Here is a 14,800-nt window from a genome sequence, read left to right as displayed (position 1 = left end):
TCTTCACGTTGGTAAACACCAACAGGCCTAACAACTTTGCGGATGCTATGAATTACGCAAAGGGAGCGGAAGCAGGATTGTGGAGGCAAAGAGGTAACCAGGTAGCACCTCAGCAACAGAGGCAGTATCAAAACCCACCATCTCAGTATCAGAATCAGCCACCGCAGCATCAGAACCAGCAGCAAAGGTATGAAGGTGGAAACAGTGGGGAAAGCAGAAAAGATCAGTACAAAGCAAGAGGTAAACAGTTCAAAAGGCAAGGGAACAGTTCGTCTAGTTCCAGTGGTTCGAAGTGTTGGAAAACTGCGGGTCTCAGATCAATCACGATTGATACCCGGTGCAGCGGAAGTTTAAAAATTTTATTTATGGAACGATTCCATAGTGTGAGTATCAACCATTCAACGATTAAATTATGTGTGTGTAAAATTGAATAACAATTATTAAATTGTACCTTCAATCTCGAAGCGAGATTATTGGACTCCACACAGATTTCTCTGCACTTCTTGTATCTCCCAGGAACTGATGAACTCCTTCAATCAGGTCCACGAACGGAGGTTTAATCCCTCTGATAGATTGCACTAGAAAATCTATCAGAATTTTTTCTGCGAAGAGAGTAAACGAATTTGATTCGTTATTCCAGACTGCAATTCAAAATCACAGACCGGAAAAACTCAGGCAGAGAGGGAGGGGTTCGGCCGAAATATGAGAGAGAGAGGCTAGGGTTTTTTCGATTTCTGTCTCTCAATTATGACCAGTTGTGTCTAATTTCTGTACTGCAATAACTTATTTATAATGCAGGCCACTAACAGCTTAGGGCCCATTAGTCATAAGTTGAGGCCCGACAAGCAAAGCCCGCACGTTCAAAAATTAATATAAAATTCATCGTGACTCCGATTGATAAACCGATTTTACCAACGTGCACAGAAACAATTTCTGCACATTTTAAAGTCAAGATAAATTTTCCTGAATCCGAATTCAGTGGTTTCCAAAAATGTCCATCCCTATGTCATTTTAGGAAATCCTACTCCCTTACTCTTATTTAAGAAGTCCAACTTCTTAGTTCATTAAATTTAACTCTTTAAATTTAACTATCTCAACGGGGATTAAAACTCCATTACACTGTGTGACCCTCAATGGTTCAGGGATACAGCTAGCCGTGGGCTCACAACTCCTTGTGACTCGGAACAACACTTTCCGACTTGCCCAATGAATCATGGTAAAGCGCCTAGCAACATCGCCCCATGATTCCCTAGGTATCACTGATAGTGCCTACAAGAACCAGTAGATTTTGGTTAGCGTACAGTACGGTCCCTTCATCCATATATCCCGATCGAATCAACAACCATTGGTATATCGAGAGTCGCTCAAGATTCGATAACTATGCAATACATCTTGAAGATCAAATTAGTGACATCACATGTGCTACTAAGAAACCATTTCTTAAATCACATCAAGTACTCTGGCCAGAGATTTGTCACACTAATATCTCCTCAGATCGCATAGGATATCCACACTCGCAAGTATGTGGTGAATCCTTGACAACAATGCATCGACTCCTATATGTGTTGTAACTGTACCCAATCCCGACACCTGATGACCCCAATAGAGTCGGTAAACGAGTCAAAGCACAGTACTATCATATAGAGTCTCCATGATGTTTCAAGTAGTAAGGACTAATGGTGTACAACCAAAACCGCGGACTTCATCCACTCGATAAGTGATAACCACTTGGAAAGTCCGGATAGGGTAGTTCGATTATTCATCCTATGAATATCCATTTGCATGCTTCGAACATCTCCATGTTCCCTACCAATTAAACGTGGTACTCTGCATCGCAAATGCTAGTCTCAAACTCGAGCGATCCTTATCCTTATTATCGGACGGCTCAATCGACTAGAAACAGTTTAGAATATACAGTGACTATAAGATGTATTTCATGATAGACATCCCCATGTTCTACCATATCTTACATACACTATAGTATATTCAAGGTCTGTATCAAAACATCAATAGTATATCACAATATAACAATATGAAGAAAGATAAAGTCATTGCCATTAATAAAAGTGTAAATTATATTAAACAAAAGATCGTTTATACAAAGAGTCATCAAAGCTCACGGCCACAAGTTGGCTCACTGGGCACCCACTCTTTCACGAAGCAATTTGGTTCAGGACAGATTTCTGGATCTTCAGCCATGTACTGCAGCAAGTGTGGGGGAAGACACTCACCGGATCAGTGTGTGGGAGTCTTCGGTAATTGTAACACATGTCAGCAACCGGGACACTTCTCTAAGGTGTGCCCACAACGTAACAGAGATAGAGCTCAGAGTGGGAGTTCGTCTAGACCTGCAGCTCAATCGGAGAGGCAGTTGTCTGCAGTGCACTCTTTCCAACCTCAGCAACAGCAAAACAGACAGGGAGGTAGCACTAGTGCGAACCAGCCTCCGAGACAGCAAGCACGAGTCTTTGCTCTGACAGAGGATCAGGCTCAAGCAGCACCTGATGATGTTATAGCAGGTAACTGTTCGATTTTTGATTATTCTGCTTATGTCTTGATAGATACAGGTGCTTCCCATTCCTTTATCTCTGAGAAATTTGTGTTATTGCATGTTTTGCCGACTGAATTGTTTCCTACAGTAGTAGCTGTTACTTCACCTTTGGGTGGAGGAATTGTTTCTGTCAGACTAGTCAAGAACTGTGAACTTTTTTTTGAGGGAAATTTGTTAGAATTCGACTGTATTGTGCTTGGGTTTTCAGATTTTGATTGTATTGTCGGTATAGATGCTTTGACCAAGTACAGGGCAACAGTTGATTGTTTTCTGAAGGTTTTCAGGTTCAGACCTGAAATGGCAGACGAGTGGAAATTCTTTGGTAGGGTTCTCGACCTAGAATTCCGTTGATTTCAGTGTTATCTATGACTCGTTTGTTACAGAGAGGTGCAGAAGGATTTTTGGTTTATGCGATTGATGTACTGAAATCTAGCCCATCTTTGGTTGACTTACCTGTGGTTAGAGATTTTGCTGATGTGTTTCCGAAAGATGTTCCTGGATTGCCACCCATTTGAGAGGTTGAATTCAGTATTGACTTAGTGCCAGGTACTCAACCTATTTCAAAAGCTCCTTATCGTATGGCACTTGTTGAATTGAGAGAGTTGAAGGAGCAGCTTGAGGATTTGATTTCCAAGGGATACATCAGACCTAGTGTGTCGCCTTGGGGTGCTCCTGTGCTTTTTGTTCGGAAGAAGGATGGTTCTATCCGGCTCTGTATCGACTACCGCCAATTGAATCAGGCTACAGTTAAGAACAGGTATCCTTTACCCCGAATAGATGACCTTTTTGATCAACTGCAGGGTTCTTCTGTCTACTCTAAGATTGATCTGAGGTCAGGTTATCACTGATGAAACTTAAAATTTGTAATTATTTATATGTTAAAAAGTGTGTTTTAAAATTTAAGTTTAATTAAAATTATGAAGTTGTATTATTTTAGTGTTATGTGTTTATATTTAAATGTTTTACTAAAATGTTGTATTTTACGGTTTGCGCAGGTTTGGTAAAAATAAAATTACTCAAGCTACAGTGGTCATAATGGAGTAATCTCAAAACCTGTAGAATCACAAAAGAGGCATCTTCAACTTTGTAGAAGACAAAAAATTCCAAAAACTTCATTAAGATGATCAAAATAATAAAACATCAAAATGGAGATAGATTTACTTTTACTATGACCAGCTTGGAGTAAAAATATCATAAGTATTTCATATTTTATCCAAAAGGGGTGAATGAGTTGTCCAAACACATCTACACAAAATATCCTACGTGTTCTATGTTGAAAAGAAAGGCTGAATCGGTGGTCTAAGGCATCAAACATGCCAATTAAAGTTGGGTCATGGTATTGACATTCAAGGAGACAAGCACCCACCAACTTTACTATTTCACATTTAATGAGCCTTGGACTCTTGCTCTCATTTGGCCTATAAATAGATGTGTTGTATAAGCTTTGTAGTGTGCAAGAGTGTAGAGAATTCTTCATTTGTAAAATAAATATTGTGTGTGTGAGAATAAAAGTTTGAGTGTGCAAGTTTCTCAAGTTCAAGTATGAAATTTCTTTTATCTTTATTCTTGAGTTTCATGTTCATGGAAAGCTAAATCTTTTTATGTCAAGGTGAAAAGGTTTCATTGTTGGTCAAGTAAGATTGTCTATATTTTGTATATTCTTTTCTTTTCTATTTTTATTTTTACTAATTGATCTTTATTTGTAGGTATAATTTTGGATGATTTGTTGTTATCTATTTGCATCAAATGCTTGGTACCTTGAATGTGGTTACCTTGATTTGTTGTCAAATATGATACAATAATTACTACAATAATTATATACTATAAATATATGTATCTATTTATAATAAAGTCATATATATTATTTAGACGATAGCATGACACTGTCGGTTGTTCTAAATAATATATTGTGATTTGAACTAACATTTACTTTCTCGCATCTAACTTTTACTTTATCGCAACTAACATTTACTTTTCCGCAACTAACATTTACTTTCTCGCATCTAACTTTTAATTTTCCGCAACTAACATTTACTTTATCACATCTAACATAAAGTCATATATTTTATTTAGACGATAGCGTGGCTCTGCCGGTTGTTCTAAATAAAATATTGTGATTTGATCTAACATTTACTTTTATGTCAATTTATATTTATGCATTTATATATATATTATGGGTACCATGTATTAAATATCGGTTGATATTAATATAGTGGGAACTATATTATATGATATACTTGTTTAAATATTTAATTGTTCTTTTTATGTTCATATTTATTCATCTATATATATATTATGGGTACCATGTATTAAATATCGGTTAATCTGATATTAATATAGTGGGAACTATATTATATGATATACTTGTTTAAATATTTCATTGTTCTTTTATGTTTATTTTTATTTTAGTTTTTTTTATTTATTTTTATTTAGCAATCTTAAATAAACCAACAATGAACCTTTGAAACCTTGACAATTTTATAATTTGTGTATTTGAAGTTTTATAATAATATTTTCATCTATAATATATTATTGCTAAAATTAAACTTACAACATCCTCTCCGTGGATCGATCTCGTACTCACGAGTATATTACTTGCAGACAACCTACACTTGGGTGAATTACAATTTAAGTTGTAGCAAGTTTTTGGCGCGGTTGCCGGGGAGGTATAAATTAAGTTTAATTTTGTTATTATGTAAATAGTATGTTGTTTTTAATTGTATGATTGTTTGGAGTCGTAAACAAAGTGGTAGACTTGTTCGAGTAACTGAAAATATTTTAAACATGGACGATAATTCTAATAATCAAGATGATAATAATAATAATAATCATCATCAAGATTATGAACAACCAAGAACACTTAGGCACCATATGAATCCAATAAGAACTAGTACACCATCTTGTTTAGTTTTTCCTCCTGATGCATCTAATTTCAATTTTAAGCCACAAGTCATTCAACTTTTACCAAATTTTCATGGCTTAGATTCTGAAAATCCATATTTGCATTTAAGAGAATTTGAGGAGGTTTGCAACACTTATAATGATCAAAATTGTAGCATGGATACTGTTCGATTAAAGCTTTTCCCTTTTTTCTTAAAAGATAAAGCTAAAACATGGTTGCAAAATTTGAGATCAAGTTCAATAAGATCATGGGAAGAAATGCAACAACAATTTCTAAAAAAGTTTTTTCCTTCCCATAGAACAAACTCTTTTAAAAGACAAATTACAACTTTTTCTCAAAAACAAGGGGAAACATTTTATCAATGTTGGGATAGATATAAAGAGTTACTTAATACATGCCCACATCATGGTTTTGAAATATGGAGAATAATTTCTCACTTTTATGAAGGTTTAATACCTAAAGATAGGCAAATGATAGAATTCATGTGTAATGGAACTTTTGAAGATAAAAACCCAAATGAAGCTATGGAATATTTGGAGTCATTAGCAGAAAATGCTCAAAATTGGGATAATATAGGCTCAATTGAACCACCAAGTAAAACCAATAATTCAACAAATGGGGGTGGTATTTATCATCTTAAAGATGATGTAGATATTCAAGCTAAACTTGCATCTTTAGCAAGAAAAATCGAGTCATTAGAAATGAAAAAGAGTGATCAATTAAAAAGTGTTCAAGAAATTGTTTGTCATATATGTGACACACATGATCATCTTACAAAACATTGTCCTACTTTGCCTTCATTTAAAGAATGTCTCCATGAACAAGCCAATTATGTTAACAATTTTAAAAAACCAACATTAGATCCTTTTTCACAAACATACAATCCTGGTTGGAGAAATCATCCCAATTTTAGTTGGAGGAACGATAATAATGCACAACCTTTACAACAACCTTTTCAAAATAACCAAAATCATCAAGGTTATGCTCCTTATATCCCACCTCCAAGAAAAAATTTTGAAGATGAAATTCATGCATACATTCAAAAGCAAGAGTCTATCAATATTCAAAACATTCAATCTATGAATGATTTGAAAGAAACTCTTGCAAAATTTGCATCTGCACTTAATATTCATGAAAAAGGAAAATTTCCATCTCAACCACAACCTAATCCTAAAAATCAAAATCAAGAAAAATTTGATCAAGTAAAATCTGTTATTACTCTTAGAAGTGGTAAAATAGTTAATGATCCATATAGTGATGAAAACAAAGATCAATTAAACTCAACGAGTAAGGATTCAAATCCTGATACTTTTGAGAAAGATGATGCTTTGAGTCCTAAAAATAAGAAAATTGATGATAAAATAAATAAACATGTTCCTTTTCCTCATGCATTAGTAAATAATAAAAAACAAAAAAATGATTCTGATATTTATGAAGTTTTTAAACAAGTAAAAATAAATATTCCATTATTAGATGCTATTAAACAAGTGCCTTCTTATGCAAAGTTTTTAAAAGATTTATGTACTGTGAAAAGACAATTGCATGTAAAGAAGAAAGCATTCTTAACGGAGCAAGTAAGCTCTATTATTCAAAATAATTCTACCTTGAAATATAAAGATCCCGGTTGTCCAACAATTTCATGTATTATTGGAAAAAATAAAATTAAAAAAGCTTTGTTAGATTTGGGAGCAAGTGTGAATTTAATTCCTTATTCAGTTTATGAAAAGCTTAAGTTGGGAGATTTAAAACCTACATCTGTCACTCTTTTACTAGCCGATAGGTCAATCAAAATACCTAGAGGTATCGTAGAAGATGTGTTAGTTCAAGTCGATAAATTCATATATCCTGTGGATTTTATTGTCTTGGATACACAACCAATAGAAGTACATAACGAAATTCCAGTAATATTGGGACGTCCATTTCTAGCAACTTCAAATGCTTTAATTAATTGTCGAAATGGAATAATGAAATTGTCTTTTGGAAATATGACTTTAGAACTTAATGTGTTCAATTTATGTAAACAACCAAGTATTAATGAAGATGAAGATGATAATGCAATAGAAAAAATTGTGGAAGAAAATATACACCAAGAAAACTTAAATCAACAATCTGAAGTTTGTTTAGTGGAAAGTTTTGATTCAAAAAATGTTTTTAAATCAAAGTTATTTGAAGAAATTAATGAACTTGAAGAAGTAAAAGAAAATGATCATCCAAAACTTGAAATTAAAACCCTTGCCAATAGAACTAAAATATGCTTTTCTTGGTGAAAATCAAACATATCCTATTGTAATATCTTCTACCCTCTTACCAAAACAAGAAGAAGATGTAATAACACTACTTAAAAAACACAAAAATGCAATTGGATGGACTTTGCAAGATATAAAAGGTATAAATCCTTTAATCTGCACACATAGAATTCACTTGGAAGAAAATGCTAAAACATATCAACAACCACAAAGAAGATTAAATCCACACATGAAAGAAGTTGTTAAAAATGAAGTTTTAAAACTATTAGATGCCGGAATTATTTATCCAATCTCGGATAGTAAATGGGTAAGTCCAACACAAGTAGTACCAAAAAAATCAGGCATCACTGTTATAAAAAATGAAAAGGGAGAATTATTACAAGCTAGGATTCCATCTAGTTGGCGTATGTGCATTGATTATAGAAAATTAAATGATGCAACTAGAAAAGATCACTTTCCGTTACCATTTTTAGATCAAATTTTAGAGAAAGTGGCAGGTAATCCTTATTATTGTTTTCTTGATGGGTATTCGGGGTATTATCAAATACCAATATCATTAGAAGATCAAGAAAAAACTACTTTCACTTGTCCGTTCGGAACTTTTGCTTTTAAAATAATGCCATTTGGTTTATGTAATGCCCCGGCTACTTTTCAAAGATGCATGCTAAGTATTTTTAGTGACATGATTGAAGAATTTGTGGAAGTTTTTATGGATGATATAACTGTTTTTGGAAACTCATTTGAAAATTGTCTTAAAAATTTGGAAGAAGTTTTAAAAAGATGTGAAGAAAAAAATCTTGTTTTAAATTGGGAAAAATGTCACTACATGGTTAAATCCGGAATTGTGTTAGGGCATGTCATATCTGAAAAAGGAATTGAAGTTGATAAAGCTAAGGTTGATGTTATTGCTAATCTATCATCACCAAACACGATCAAAGAAATTCGATCATTTTTGGGTCATGCGGGATTTTATAGAAGATTTATAAAAAATTTTAGCATAATATCGAAACCAATTTCAAATCTTTTAACAAAAGATGCACAATTTGAATGGACTCAAGAATGTGAAACTGCTTTTAAAAAAATAATTAATCTTTTAACTACATCACCTATTTTACAACCTCCTGATTGGTCTTTACCATTTGAATTAATGTGTGATGCAAGTGATTATGCTGTAGGAGCCGTGTTAGGACAAAGAAAAGAAGGTAAACCTTATGTGATCTATTATGCAAGTAGAACCTTAAATAGTGCTCAAATCAATTATTCAACAACTGAAAAAGAATTACTTTCAGTAGTGTTTGCATTAGATAAATTTCGATCCTATTTAATTGGTTCTACTACTATTGTTTACACTGATCATTCTGCCATAAAATATTTATCAAATAAACAAGATGCTAAGCCGAGATTAATAAGATGGATTTTGTTGTTACAAGAATTTGATCTTGTAATAAAAGATAAAAAAGGAAAAGAAAATGTAGTAGCCGATCATTTATCAAGAATAATTTCTGAATCATCTCAAAATGAAATACCAATAAATGAAAATTTTTCGGATGATCAACTATTTTATGCTACTACTATGCCTTGGTTTGCTAATATTGTAAATTTTCTTGTGACAAATAAAATGCCTTCTCATTGGAGTTCACAAGATAAAAATAAATTCTTGAAAGAGGTCAAAAAATTTTATTGGGATGATCCTTATTTGTTTAAGTATTGTCCTGATCAAATTTTTCGACGATGCATACCCGACAATGAGGTAAGTAGTGTCATTAAATTTTGTCATTCTGAGGCATGTGGAGGTAATTTTTCGTCAAAGAAAACAGCTGCAAAAATCTTTCAATGTGGATTTTATTGGCCTTCTTTATTCAAAGATACACATTCATTTTGCAAATCTTGTGAAAATTATCAGAAAATGGGTTCAATTTCAAAACGAAACATGATGCCTTTAAATCCAATCATGATTATTGAAATATTTGACAGTTGGGGAATAGATTTTATGGGTCCATTTCCATTATCTTTTGGATTCACTTATATTTTAGTAGCTGTCGATTATGTTTCAAAATGGATTGAAGCAATTGCATGTAGAACTAATGATCATAAAGTTGTGATAAAATTTTTGAAAGAAAATATTTTTAGTCGATTTGGAATACCTAGAGCTATAATAAGTGATGGGGGAAGTCATTTTATAAATAAATCATTTTCTTCGTTGTTAAGAAAATATGGTATTACACATAAAGTCTCTACTCCATATTACCCTCAAACGAATGGTCAGGTTGAACTTGCAAATAAAGAAATAAAACAAATTTTGGAAAAAACAGTCAATCCAAATCGAAAAGATTGGTCTTTAAGATTAAGTGATGCATTATGGGCATATAGAACTGCATTTAAAACATCATTGGGGATGTCACCATATAGATTAGTTTTTGGAAAGCATTGTCATTTACCTGTTGAAATTGAACATAAAGCTTATTGGGAAATTAAAGCGTTTAATACTAATTTAGATGATGCATCTAAATCAAAAAAATTGCAATTAAATGAACTAGAAGAATTAAGAAATGATGCATATGAAAATGCAAAGATTTATAAAGATAAAACAAAAGCATTTCATGATAAAAATATTATGAGAAAATCTTTTGAAATCGGACAAAAAGTTTTACTTTATAATTCTCGCTTGCATTTGTTTCCAGGAAAACTTAGATCGCGATGGTCTGGACCATTTATTGTTAAATTTGTCTATCCTCATGGTGCTGTTGATGTTGAAAATCCTAAAAATAATAATGTATTTAAAGTTAATGGGCAAAGACTTAAACCGTTTATAGAAAATGAAGTTCTTAATGAAGAGTTTATGCATTTATATGATCCAACTTAATTGTTACTTATATTTTTATTTTATTTTTGCAGAATTGAGTTCACTTCCCGGTTAAGTGGCGGATAACGGTACTCCGTGACTACTTTCAGTCGGTTTTATTTCAATTTCCCAAAATAATTGAATATATATATATATAAATATATATTATGGATGAAGCTATCAAAAAACTTGGTAAATATTTTCCATCTGTTTCTAAAAAAGTTCTGAGAATGATTTATGAAGGCAGATGTGAAAGATTGAGAATGCTTATGCAAAAAGGAATCCCGGAGGATATTCGTCTTATAATTGAAGCCAAGGTTCGATTAGGTGGTGAAGTTCCAAAATTCTTACTTGTTCGAAATATGTCTGGACTAGGAAAAAGTACCTATGCGAAGAAAAGAAGGGCTAAAAGGTTAGATGTTTGTCATAATTGTGCCAGATGGACTTGTAATAGACAATGCAGATCTTTGGGATATGTTTCCACAAATAGAGAAGATAAAATTGATTTCATTAAGAATGGGCTGAGTAAAGAGTCATTGGATGATATCTCATTGACTCTTGAGACGCATTCTAGTGGAGATGTACAAGGTCAACTTCTCCGTTTATGGAAACTATTCCAAGCGCAGCGTCATGGTGATGGTCTTGGGAATCTGACAAAAAAAGACCCTATTTGCCAATTTATAAGAAAATTGGATGGTAAGCCAACCCTCGACTCATAAATATTGAAGGAACACTGTGAGCCACAATCACATCACTGTTTATACGCATGCATGTTATTATTATATATTATTTTTTTTACTATTTTTATCATTTTGTTCACATCTGTATTCCTATTTCTGTCTTATTCCTTGTTTTCCTTATAAAATCACTCAACTCTCTCTATATTTTTTAAAAGAAAAGAAAAAAACATGACAGGATCTTCTTCACAAAAATTGAAAAATATTTGTGTCTTTTGTGGTTCTAATACTGGAAAGAATGAAATATTTGTTGATGCAGCAATTAATCTTGGAAAAAAGTTAGCAGAGAGAAAAATTCACTTGGTTTACGGAGGAGGCAATATTGGGTTAATGGGATCTATTTCAACAGCAGCTCATCTTGGAGGTAGCCAGGTTTTGGGTATTATTCCTACAGCTTTAGCTGAAGGAAATATTACAGGTGTTACGGTTGGGGAAGAGTTGAAAGTTTCATCAATGTACGAGAGAATAACTAAAATGATAGAAAATTTTGATGCTTTTATTGCCTTACCTGGTGGTTTTGGTACTTTAGAAGAAATTTTTCATGTTGTTTCTTGGGCACAACTTAATATCCATAATAAACCTGTTGGCTTGTTGAATATCAATAACTATTATGATGGTTTGTTGACTTTTCTCGATGTAGCCGTGGAACAAAATTTTATTTCAGAAAATTCACGAAGGATGCTCATCTCTGCTTCGAATGAAGACCAATTAATTGATGATCTTCAAGCTTTTGTTCATCAACCTGATTCAGCTATAACAAAGATCAATTGGTCTCAACCAACCAGTAAGAAAAGAAAACTGGATCATTGATTCAACATGTCATGAAATAGTTTGTGTTTGTTCCTCATCTTCAATAATTCCAGGTGATATCTCTTTCATCATGTGCTCTTTATTTTTCTTAAAAAAAAAAATTAAAAACAATGTCATATTCAGGTTTGGGGGAGGGTTTATCTCTAAAAAAAAAAATTAAAATTAAAATTTAAAAAAATATATATTTCTATAATAATATTTATTTTTCTTTTTCAATGGCAGAGTAAGGAGTCAAAAACTCCTGACACGCATTAGTTTTTATTTATCATCTTATCACAATAGATTAGATTTTAATATTCCGTATATATTTAAATTGCAAACTACTAAGAAAATGAAGTCTTTTTGTATAGATGTTTATTTATTCTTCTTTTTATCAATTTAATAGAAAATATATAATTGATGGGATATAAGTTATAAATAATATATAATTGTGTGTTTTCAAATACATATTTTCTAAAACTTTTATGAGTATATAATTAAAGTGATATTGATTGAATAAATAATAACATGTATAATTGAGGGAATTAATTTGTAAAAGTGCAATAGTTACTCACATAAATTTTGTGAGTGAGGGGTAAGAATTGAGAAAACAACTTATAAGCTTTTATTGATTATTAAGAAATGGTTGATTACTAGATTAAACCCATTTTGAAAAAAAAAAGAAAAAAAAAGAAAAATGAAAATTGGCTGCAAAGTTGTTTGAAGTTTGATTGTAAAGATGTAGAGTATTAATATCTCTACTATAATTATTAATGTAATAGATTTACCTCATAAAAAATAAAAAAAATAAATAAACTTTGAAAAAAAAATGTTACATTTTCAAAGTTTATTGGAGGTATTTGATTATGTAAAAACAATTTTGCAGCCAAGCAAAAAAAAAAAAAACAAAAAAAAAAAGACAAAAAAAAAAATGGGTTTATTCTTTGTAAATCATCCTATCTTATTTTCAATATTAGGTTATTTGATTGTCTGCTTTACTAGCCATTTTCAAAGAGTGTATAATTTTCTTCCAACTCCATGAGTGAAAAACAGCTATATATGAAATACTTTAACCCGAGAGAATATGGAGTTGAGATTTTTACATTAATATTCCTGATGATATACATGTTATGAAAATGATTTCTATTATCCTTTTAATTATATTATTCTCAAAGTTTTTAGAAAATATTTATGTAAAAAAAAAATTATATATATTTAATATTTTGATATTGTGTGAAATATATATGTATAGCCCATCCAATTACATATTAATATATTGGTTGATAATGAGATTTATAAATAAACATATGATCTCCTCACAAGTGTGTTTTTAAAATTTCAAAGTTTGCAAATTTGAATATATATATTAAGGAATAAAAATCTAACTTGTGATTTTATGATATTTTATGATATTTTATTACTAAGGGACTAGTAATTAGCCGGTTTGGGGGTGTGATGAAACTTAAAATTTGTAATTATTTATATGTTAAAAAGTGTGTTTTAAAATTTAAGTTTAATTAAAATTATGAAGTTGTATTATTTTAGTGTTATGTGTTTATATTTAAATGTTTTACTAAAATGTTGTATTTTACGGTTTGCGCAGGTTTGGTAAAAATAAAATACTCAAGCTACAGTGGTCATAATGGAGTAATCTCAAAACCTGTAGAATCACAAAAGAGGCATCTTCAACTTTGTAGAAGACAAAAAATTCCAAAAACTTCATTAAGATGATCAAAATAATAAAACATCAAAATGGAGATAGATTTACTTTTACTATGACCAGCTTGGAGTAAAAATATCATAAGTATTTCATATTTTATCCAAAAGGGGTGAATTAGTTGTCCAAACACATCTACACAAAATATCCTACGTGTTCTATGTTGAAAAGAAAGGCTGAATCGGTGGTCTAAGGCATCAAACATGCCAATTAAAGTTGGGTCATGGTATTGACATTCAAGGAGACAAGCACCCACCAACTTTACTATTTCACATTTAATGAGCCTTGGACTCTTGCTCTCATTTGGCCTATAAATAGATGTGTTGTATAAGCTTTGTAGTGTGCAAGAGTGTAGAGAATTCTTCATTTGTAAAATAAATATTGTGTGTGTGAGAATAAAAGTTTGAGTGTGCAAGTTTCTCAAGTTCAAGTATGAAATTTCTTTTATCTTTATTCTTGAGTTTCATGTTCATGGAAAGCTAAATCTTTTTATGTCAAGGTGAAAAGGTTTCATTGTTGGTCAAGTAAGATTGTCTATATTTTGTATATTCTTTTCTTTTCTATTTTTATTTTTACTAATTGATCTTTATTTGTAGGTATAATTTTGGATGATTTGTTGTTATCTATTTGCATCAAATGCTTGGTACCTTGAATGTGGTTACCTTGATTTGTTGTCAAATATGATACAATAATTACTACAATAATTATATACTATAAATATATGTATCTATTTATAATAAAGTCATATATATTATTTAGACGATAGCATGACACTGTCGGTTGTTCTAAATAATATATTGTGATTTGAACTAACATTTACTTTCTCGCATCTAACTTTTACTTTATCGCAACTAACATTTACTTTTCCGCAACTAACATTTACTTTCTCGCATCTAACTTTTAATTTTCCGCAACTAACATTTACTTTATCACATCTAACATAAAGTCATATATTTTATTTAGACGATAGCGTGGCTCTGCCGGTTGTTCTAAATAAAATATTGTGATTTGATCTA

General features: G+C 31.5%; 1 protein-coding gene and 1 non-coding gene across 2 annotated transcripts; one reads left to right on the top strand and one right to left on the bottom strand.

Moving 5' to 3' along the window:
• Positions 1 to 5,754: 5,754 nt before the first annotated feature.
• Positions 5,755 to 5,865, bottom strand: LOC140870014 (small nucleolar RNA R71). The gene has a single exon (XR_012146999.1). It is a non-coding gene; the product is annotated as a small nucleolar RNA R71 (small nucleolar RNA).
• A 58-nt stretch (positions 5,866 to 5,923) lies between these two features.
• On the top strand, positions 5,924 to 11,260 carry LOC140894420 (uncharacterized). The gene is made up of 6 exons (XM_073302927.1): positions 5,924 to 6,740; positions 6,927 to 7,025; positions 7,879 to 9,453; positions 9,931 to 10,477; positions 10,756 to 10,884; positions 11,026 to 11,260. Exons 1-6 carry the CDS (start codon positions 5,924 to 5,926, stop codon positions 11,258 to 11,260), a joined length of 3,402 nt encoding a protein of 1,133 aa, XP_073159028.1.
• Positions 11,261 to 14,800: the final 3,540 nt, after the last annotated feature.

This window comes from Henckelia pumila, chromosome 4, assembly GCF_033568475.1.
Source record: "Henckelia pumila isolate YLH828 chromosome 4, ASM3356847v2, whole genome shotgun sequence".
Taxonomy (NCBI): Eukaryota; Viridiplantae; Streptophyta; class Magnoliopsida; order Lamiales; family Gesneriaceae; genus Henckelia; species Henckelia pumila.
Note: the sequence above shows the minus strand (reverse complement) of the source record. Positions and strands in the feature narration are given on the sequence as shown.

Excerpts from the sequence above, each read along its gene's own strand:
- LOC140894420 (XM_073302927.1), top strand. The coding sequence starts at position 5,924 with ATGATAGAATTCATGTGTAATGGAACTTTTGAAGATAAAAACCCAAAT. Across the intron at positions 6,741-6,926 it reads AGATCAATTAAACTCAACGA|ATGCTATTAAACAAGTGCCT; the intron begins GTAAGGATTCAA and ends TTCCATTATTAG. Across the intron at positions 9,454-9,930 it reads CATACCCGACAATGAGGTAA|TCTCTACTCCATATTACCCT; the intron begins GTAGTGTCATTA and ends TTACACATAAAG.